The sequence below is a fragment of the Poecilia mexicana genome, unplaced genomic scaffold, assembly GCF_051168715.1.
Source record: "Poecilia mexicana isolate PSO_F unplaced genomic scaffold, ASM5116871v1 scaffold_14, whole genome shotgun sequence".
In the NCBI taxonomy this organism is placed as follows: domain Eukaryota; kingdom Metazoa; phylum Chordata; class Actinopteri; order Cyprinodontiformes; family Poeciliidae; genus Poecilia; species Poecilia mexicana.
The window spans coordinates 18,858,189-18,867,686 of NW_028263383.1; the positions used below are offsets into that span (position 1 = coordinate 18,858,189).

At 43.9% G+C, this 9,498-nt stretch overlaps 1 protein-coding gene across 1 annotated transcript; it reads right to left on the minus strand.

Moving 5' to 3' along the window:
• Positions 1–354: 354 nt before the first annotated feature.
• On the minus strand, positions 355–9,075 carry samsn1b (SAM domain, SH3 domain and nuclear localisation signals 1b). Its single transcript, XM_088012621.1, has 13 exons — positions 9,052–9,075; positions 7,545–7,679; positions 7,257–7,300; positions 7,142–7,173; positions 6,678–6,763; positions 6,268–6,382; positions 5,801–6,186; positions 4,747–4,854; positions 3,293–3,416; positions 2,434–2,585; positions 1,521–1,706; positions 1,296–1,446; positions 355–636 (listed from the first exon to the last, which is right to left on the minus strand). The coding sequence occupies exons 1-13, from the start codon at positions 9,073–9,075 to the stop codon at positions 494–496; spliced, it is 1,686 nt and encodes a 561-aa protein (XP_087868747.1). The 3' UTR covers positions 355–493.
• Positions 9,076–9,498: the final 423 nt, after the last annotated feature.

Here is a 9,498-nt window from a genome sequence, read left to right on the forward strand (position 1 = left end):
TATCTAAATGTTTTTGTCACATGGACCAAATACTCAAGTAAGAAGTAATCAGAGGCCAAAAAAGAAAAAAAAAAAAAGACTTTGCATAACATAAATAACAGATAAAAAAAAATACATATATTTGTTGAGCTCATGTCTATTCAATATTTTAACCGCAAAAGGGTTTTTGAATTTAAAATCTCGCTTATTTTATCTACATATAGTTTTCAATCAAAATTTTATTGACTACAGACGCTGCACTTAAAATGTTTAGTCAAGTCTCACCAGTATTTTAAAGCATTAAGTAAAACCACAGAGGGTAAGATGCTGATTGCTCGTAAACTCTCCACAGAAGCTCACCTGTAATGATATCAGTGAGAGAACGTGTTCATCAAATCTTTATTTCAGAAAACAAATCACGTTACAGAAGAAGCTCGTCTGAAAAGGAAAAACAAAAAAGGAGCCAGTTCGTGTGTGAGGACTTGATCATTAGCAAAATGAAGCGATTCCAACCTCACGGCACTTTGACGTATCCAGAGAGAAAATGAGGCCGCGTGTCCTCCGTCATGACGCAGCCCGAGTCTCTGGGACGGCTCTTCACGTCTTCACTGGACCGCTCCGGTTCCGGACTGGATTCGTCCTCCGCCAGGCTGTCGGCTAGAAGGCAGGGAAGCAGGTTTGGTTGGATGGAGCGTGTGATCAGAGAGGCGGGTAGATGAGAAGAAATCACTGCTGTGATTGGAGGAAGAGCCTGTCTGCCCTCATTTCATCCTCTCTATTTGCTCTCTGAGGTCGTCCTGTTAACTTTCACCTCTCTAGCTTTGGTTTCACCTCTGCTTACGCTGGAATGCCTCTCGTCCCGATTCCCTTTCTACAACCCCAGTATTTGGGTTTTTGTTTCGTTTCAGAATATTTGCATTCACAATGCTCCTGAACGATGCTCAAACCGATCAAGTTCACTGAGCAACGAGGAACGAGGAAGTTGAAACTACTTGACATGAAAACATAATGAACACATCGCAAAACTCATCAATACACATCATTGTTACCTTAATTGTGGTTCAAAGACAGCTATAAACAGGTGGAGTTTTAGTCTAGATTTTAAAAAATGTTTCAGCTGTTTTCAAGTTTCCTGGAAGTTGATTCCAGATCTGTGGTACACAGAAGCTGAATGCTGCTTCTCCTGAGAGGTCTGGAAGGTCGACATGACAACAGCAGATCTTAACCATATTTTCTCGCTGAGCCATTCAGTGATTTATAAACTAACAGGAGTATTTCAAAGTCTGCTCTCTGAGCTACCCCGGTCCGGCGCTTACAGTGCAGTGGCTGCAGGGAGCCAACGGCGGCCAGCAGACGTTCCCTGTGCTCCGGCTGAGTCACGTTCAGCTCCATCAGGTCGCTCTCCCTCAGCTTCCTCAGGTCATCCACTGTTTGGTAACCGCTGCGCTGCAGGGATAAGGCGTGTTCCTGATGAGGCAGAAAGCACCGTTTAGAGTCTTTCAGACAAACACGGAGGTGTCACGTCAGAGGGAGAGCTGCACCTCCAAACCGAGGCGCCTCAACGCCTCCTGGACCGTTGACTTCTGGCTCGCTTCGTGCAGGGCCGTGCTAGAGGTGTGTGTGAGCACATCCACGTAGATGAACTTGAAGTTTCCCGTTCGACCGTTCAGCGAGCCGGTCCATGTCCCCATGGGGGGCTTGGCGATGACATCGATCACATCTCCCACCTGCAAACAAGTTCCTCTCAGTTTCAGTATGTCAAATTTGATTAAATCCCTCAAATAATAGTTGCAAAGTTACGGCTTAAATCATTTATACAATCAAAATTGTTTCCATCTGTTGCATGCCAAAATACTGAGAGAGATTTTGTGTTTAATCCTTTAGCTCTTTTTTTAAAGGGGCAGCATTATGTATTTTCTTGGCACATAGTGTCAAGTTATAGAACAATCAAGTAACAATGTTACCTTGAGTTGTTATAAAAATGCTATATATATTAAATATAACTTAAAAGAAATTTGACTTTGCAATTTAATGCCTTGAAATTGGGCCTCTGTCTCTTTAAGAATCTGCTGCTCTTTCTGAAACTCCGCCTCCAGGAAGTCGTCACAATGTTGCTCCTCCAATAACCTTTTTACCAGCATCCAGCAGTTCGTATAATGACCTCAGCTGATGCGCGGTCTAACCAGGTGTTTGCTAATTGCTGCTGGCTAGTCTGAAGGAGATGACTGGGGGAGAGTGCTGCTCTAAAGCTGAATGGTTGCCACGGGAGATTACAGGATTTGTAAAACAAGCATGAGAGAGTCAAGGCAACACTCCAGGTATATTTTTGATGAGGGACTAACATTATAAAATGATGAAAAGCTCAAAGAAAAGAAAAAGTCTATTTTACACAACAATGTAAGCTCGGGTTTCGTTTGGAGGAACTATTTCCGGTCTCCTCCGGGACTCGTGTACCTTGAGCGTGAGCGACTCCGTGTCGTACGGACTTGGAACAAACTCCGTATGAACTCTCGCACGGCAGCAGAACTGCTGTGCGACCGTCGGCTCGTCCTCCAGCCTCAGACTCTCTCTGTTACTGGAGCAGTTTGACCCACTGGTGACGCCACCTGAAGCACACAGCAGAAGAGTCACTGCACACACATAGTGAGATACAGATGGAAATATCAGTAAGGAGTGTCTGTGTCTCATAGGATACTTGAACATGTGGTAAGGCCAAGTTGCCCACCAAGATAGCGCATCTGTGAATGGGTGAATATGACTTGTAGCGGAGAAATACCGTGCTATTGTTGGAGAGAACTTTTAGTTGATTTAGTTGATAAGAGTTAAAGTTTCAAGGAACAAATACTTTACTGAACATCTGCAGCTCACTCGGACAGCGTCCCACTTGGGTGAGGAGACATCCTGTCTTTATACAGCTCTTCACACACGCAGGTGTGGTGGAAAAACAGTTACAAAACACCAAAGTCAACCAATTCTGAGAACTTTCTGACAACCAAGTTCTAAGAAATTGAAAGGTGTGAGCTTAAGAAACTATGTGGTAAGTTTGCTATGACTTTGTGCAAAAGTTGATCCCAGGACTTTAAAAATCTCAGGGTAGCTTCCCATGTTAAAACTAAGCAAAATGAACATATTAAAAAGTATTCACACCCTCATAAAAGTTTTGGCACCCTGGTTAATTCTGATGCTTATGAGGTCAGGAACATCAGGGAGTGGTCAGAAATCATTTTAATTCAACGCTATGCAAGTCCAGTCCTTTATCAGAGATCAGAGTACGGCTACGTTATAAGCAAGGATTTCATGAGTCGTGTCTCACTGGAGGAGCTCTGTCCACTCTTCAGGCTGTAGAGGCTGTCCAGGGAGGTCCTGGACCGTCTGCGTCCGTTAGCACACGTCCCCCTGTCCCTCTTCACTGCCTCATCGTTCTGCACGTCTCTGCTCTATGGAGTAAAAATAACAGTAGTCGCATTTTTAACTTGCCCCTTATCTGCTCTGCCTTGTAGTGTGTGTGATTTAGCTCCTGTTGTCTCCATGCTTCTCCTAGCGCGTACATCTGGAACTATAAAAAAAGAAAGAACAAAAAAAAAAAAAAAAAAACCCAGCCGGAAAGGAAGTTGATAAGCTCCGTCAGAGCACCAAGGTGCGGTTTAATTCCTCGTGTGACGGCGCAGTTTAATTCCCGTTCTTTTCTGAGACGCGCAACTGCTCTGGCAAGCAATACGCATAATCCTGTAAACGCTGGCTTGCTTTTTATAGTCAACACCAAAGAGGTTTGCTCTGAGTGAAATCCCTGACTACCTGTGGACAGCTTTCACTTTCCGGTGAAAGGGCCGGTGGAGCTTTTAGGTGTCTCTCTGCCTCAGCACATCTGGCTCCAATATTAGCTGATGGCGCTGAGGAAGTTTAGACATTTAATTGAAGCGTGTAGGACAGGGACGTCAAACTCATTTTCATTTTGGGCCAAATCAAAAATCTGAATGTTCTTAAAGGGCCGGTTGCGCCAGGATGTATTGATAAATCCCACCGAACTGTTAAAATATTCATAAGCAGATGTTTGTTTCGGCATTCAAGAAGTGTTTCTTAGAATTAAATAATACTGAACATTGATCAGTCTCTCCAGGATATTGTGATTGTTTTAGTGTTTTGTTGGGTTTTTTTTTTGTTTTGCTAATTTAGAAATATTTGCAAGGAATTTCTACCATATTTGCGTTAACGTGCGATATTAAAAGTGACTTTTTATTATTACCTGCTGTATTCATCGCTCGACATCAAGTAAAGCTGAGGCAGCACTGACTTAAACCCGATGTTTTTGACCAATTTTGAGAAACATTTGCAGCAAAATCAGACAAAAATGTGGGGAACTGTTGATTTTGTGCGAATTTTGCCGATTTGTGAAAAACCGGAGGAACTTGTTGATACAATTTGGAGTTTACAGGGCCACGTAAAAAGCTGCGGTGGGCTAGATTTGGCCCCCTGGCCTTGAGTTTGACACACGTGGCGTAGGACGAGGAACAAAACTAAAAGCTGCAGAACTCTGGCCCCCCGAGGACTGAAGTCTGAGACCGCTGACGTATCGACATGCCTGCATCCTGGTATCAGTTCATCATGAGTTCAGTTTGTGAGAACAGAGACAGTCTGTGTCCGCTGACCCACAAAACAGGAAGTCCATCATAGAGTTTGGCATTGCAGGTGTGCGGCTGCCAGCTGCCTCCCAGATGTTTGATGCGTGAGCTGCAGCAAATTTTCACCTTTGTTTGATTCATAACTTACACCAAGAGCTGCCCCGGTTTCCTCTGGCGAGACGTCGATGTGCTTCGGGTCGCTTCCTGTCTCCGTCTCCATCCCCCGCAGCTTCAGCTCCGCGGCCTCCTGCCTTCCCTGGAAGTAAAGCACGTTTTAAACCGAGAGAGGCCGCCGCAAACGGATTCTACTTTTCAGCAAGTTGATTTCCTGGTTGCACTTTTTAAGTCGGATTGAGGAGTTTGGGATTCTGGAGCCATTATCCTGGATTCGCTTGAGCTCTGTGTTGTCCGATGGCAACAAATCACTCAAGCGGAACCAACTGCTCGGGTAATGGAAGGATTAAAAATGTGTACTGCGGTGACAGATGGACATGTTTTTTTTTTTTATTATTATTATTCTCGGTGTGACCCCGCAACATAAACATTCCCTGTGTTCATTCCCTGTCTGTGACGACGACACAGAATTAGGTTAAACCCTGTCAGCCTTACAACAGTAGACAGGAAGGTGGTCGTGGGGAGGAGGGGACCGAACATCTGCGCTCATCTTCAAAATAATGGATTTTTATTTTCTCGTCCCTTGAAACCAGATGTTTGCATGGGCTGTTTTCTGCTGGCATGACGCCGATTGTGTAAAGTTATCCGGACTTAAATTTTATAGCAAGTAGCCATGGTAACTTCAACTGTTAAACAAATGCGACGTATGTCAAATATGACAAAAGAAATGTAAGAAAAATGAGGCCTCTGCTCTTTCTGACACTCCGCCTTCAGGAAGTCGTCACGACATCAACATTTTTATCGACTTCGCACTGAGAAGCAGCTCCTATAATGAGCTCAGCAGATGCGCACTTCCACCAGGTGTTTGCTAATTGCTGCTGGCTAGTCTGAAGGAGTTGAGTGGGGGAGATGTGAGAGAGGGAAGCTTAGAAACTGCAGCTCAGAGACATTTTGCATTGAATGGTTGCCATGTGAGTTTCTCAAACATGCATGGAAAAAATTTAAATTAAAATTAAATCGCCGTCACCCAACATAATGAAAAAAATACGTTTTTTGTCAGAAGATGGTGTCGTGCGTCCTCATCTTACGTTGCTTTCTGACGACTGCAGATCCGTGAGGGACCGGATCATCCGTGACAGAGACAGGTCCGACTGTTTCCGGTCCAGCTCCCGGATCAGACTCTCAAACCGATCCCACTCCAAGCTCCAGGGCGGGGACGAGACGTTGCCGTCGTGGGCGCACGGTTCCCCAGGAGTCCGGTGGCGAGCGTGCGGACACTCGAACGTCTTCCGCCTCCGACGCCCCGTCCTTGGGCTCCAGAACCCTCCTTCGGTCGCTTCTCCGGGGAGACTCTGACGCGGCTGAAGCGGGTGTGGCGCTGCAGCGGCTTTAGGGGAGCTCTTCTCCGTCCTCCTCGAAAGGCCGATGCAGGTTAGCACCGTGCCGTTGTGTCTCACCCCTTCTGCCAAGCAATCTGAATATAAGCAGAAATTATTATTATTATTCACCACTTTGACTCGGATCACAGAACAGAGACGAACCTGCAGTGACTCACCGTGTTTCTTGGTTGTGCTTGAGTCTTTAACGCTGTCAGTCTGATGGCCGTTCTTTATGTGAACCAGTTTTTGAAGCTTTTTCAGTCGTCCCGTGGTTTCAGCAGAGTCACCAGGCTGCAGTTAGAGAACAAAGCATCCGTTCGGCTCAGACATGTTTGAAACTCACACACAAACCCAACAGCACTTCACAAGAGTAGACACAACGTTCTGGCGTCTGCACAGCTTTGCAAAATTATCATTTGAGCAGAAAAGGTCGTTGTTTAGTCACGGCAACAGCAAGGAAGCACTCAAATGCTCTGCACCACGCTTGGGAACCAAATGTGAGACTGTTTGCTTGGAAAATGTAAAGTGAAAGTTCATTTTAACAGATCATTATGTTAAAGTGAGATTTGTTCTGGGCGGGTTCTACCTGAGCTGGTGGATCTGTCCTTGTTCTTTCTGAGGCCGGCTCTCTGATTTGGACTTGTCTTGTTAACGCGCTGCTCTCACTGCAAGCTTCAGAAAGCAGAGAAAACTGTTTAAGGTAAAATTAAGGCCAAACACACACACTTTATAAAACAAGCCTTTTAAATGCAACTCGTCGCAAATGAAAAGCAGCTGAGCACATTATTACAAATGCTCTGGGTCTAAAAGAAGAAACTAAAAGACAGTCTCCTTGTACATCAAGTCTTCATCCTTTATCTGGTTTTTATTACTGTGTCTTTGGTTTATACGCTAAATAATAGTTTCCGCTCTAACTTTTGATGCATTAATTAGATCAGATCTGATTTACTGAAGGTTTTCTGATTCTGGTATTTTGTCTGGGTTAGCAACATCATCCAACTAGCATAGCATTTTTTTTAAGAATGCAGTCTTGTATTATTTTGTACTCACCAAAGGTTTCATCCTCCATTGGCTTACATGATCTAAAATGGCAAATAGCAATTAATTAATCAACTTATTGATTGAAAAAAAAGAAAAGAAGCGTTAATAACCTCAGATGAAGTACCTTCTGCTTTCCTCTTTAGGTTTGGTCCTTTTCTGATGTTTGTCCTTGAAAAAATAAAGCATCGTCTTAAACATTGAGCTGAAAGTCCAATCCAGTCACTCAGTTTCTATAATTTCTCACTAGACCATATCACAGAAACTTTAACGTTGCACCTTCTTTTTTTCTTTTTTTTTTACATAACCAAGCCCACAGTGTTGGGCTACGCTTAATGAAACTGGATTAATTACTCAGAGTTCAACATCGGTGTCTGCTTATTGTGGAGGGAAGACAGAACAGAGACAGACTTACAGAGCTGATGGACGGGTCTGAGCCGCCCCACTCAGGTTTGCACCGTAGATGCCCAGAACTGCACTGACACTTGGGCGAGACGTCCTTGTTCGTCTGGCTGTTCGCTGGTTCATAGATGCTCTCAGTGGAGCCATCCTACAGAAACAAAACAAGCAGATTTCATGTCCTCGTCATCTGAAAAACGACAACTGTTCAAATACAAACTGTCTCTGTTGGTTCTTGGACAGTTGGGTGCTCTGAAAATATGCAATCTAACGCAGATTGACACGTCTACTGAGTTACACACTAATCGACTGTCAGTCGTGTCAGTCTTGGGTTTTCCAGATTGGTCTCAGATGTCATTGGATTCCTGTGGCCCATAACAAAGACGCTGTTCAAATGTAAAGTTGTATTGAAGTGCACTTTGTACCAGGCCACCTTGTGCCAAAGGTTGATTTTGCAGTTGTACCATCAGATCCGCATCATGTCTTAGACTCCATACCAACACAGGTCCACTGCAGTAATTCCCTTTTATGATAGTTACCATAACATGAATGTACCATATCTCATGTTTTCAGCACAAATAACATCCTGAACCAAAATACACAACTTTATGGGATTTCAAACTATTTGTTAAGATGAACAGGAAGCAGCCTCAACCGGCGATGCTTTGCTTAGTAAAATGGACGTTGCCTGAGTCTCTGGGAAAAACTGCAGACGTTTGATATCCACAAATACTTTGAATTATTTTAGTCAGTCCAGTCAGAGATGTTAGCTTTCCACCACTGTAAGTTATGGTTATAATTAGTTCTGGTAATAATTTCACAAAACCTCAATTCTAAAAATACAAACTAGTTCCTGAAGAGGTGGTGACCTGTCGTGTCTAAAGGCGACAAAAATCAAAGTAATCCCAGAGCCATCGATGTTCAGAATCACGGCAGGAGAAAGCTGCTGGATGTCAATTCCTCAAACAAGGAGCCGATTACAAAGCCAGAGTTGCTCTTTGGACGGCTTTCGTTACAAAACGCATTTCAAAAAATCTGTGCATTCCCTACGTTAAGCAGAAAGAAAAAATAACTGTTTCATCTATTATCGTCAAATCTTGTGATAGAAATCACAAATAATTTCTAATCTTTAAGTATCAGTTGTGTAACAATGAATGTGTTACCAGTCTAGTAGAACACCTTCAGAGCTTTTAGTTTAAACCTTTGTTGTTTTTTTTAAGGTTGATTTGATGTTTTGATCAATAGAAATACAATCAGAATTCAATAAAATCTTAAACTTCCATTCCTTAACGTTAAGTCTGTGCAACTATAAACATGTTTTCATAAATCCCAAACTATGTACAGCAAGAGAAGAACGCTTCTCAGAAATCAACCGAATCTTCTTTCCAACACCAACGACGTCCCCAGAGCTCCTCGTAGATTCCTCAGCTCACCGGCTCTCTTCAAAAGGTCGCAGGAGTCAAACAGATTCTCCCGACCGACTAACTCAAAACATTTCAAACACTTCAGAAGCTCAGCCTTACCAGCATGAAGCAGAACAGGTTCATGTTCCACAGTCAGGAGCCGGAGACGACCGCCAAAAGCGACCGAGCTGCGCTCCGCAACCTCGAAGCAAACTTCTCCCCACACACAAACACACACACCCTAACACACACACACCCCTGTGATGCAAGAGCCACGCAGCCCCCACGCCGTCTCCCATCCAGAGCTTAATCCTGGTTTTAAATCCCTCCTATAATCCAATAGATGCAGCGAGCCGTCACTGTCGAACGTTGGCCTCGGACGGAGTCAAAGCTCCCGTAACAACAGGACAATAAACAACAGGCCATGTTTGGTCACCGTGTGATGATGATGATGATGATGATGATGATAACCTGAGACTGGGATGGAATAATCACTATGTGATGTTAAATGGTTTTCCCCTCTTTTTTGGAGGGGCAGGGTGGAAATCTGAGGGGGTATCACCATAT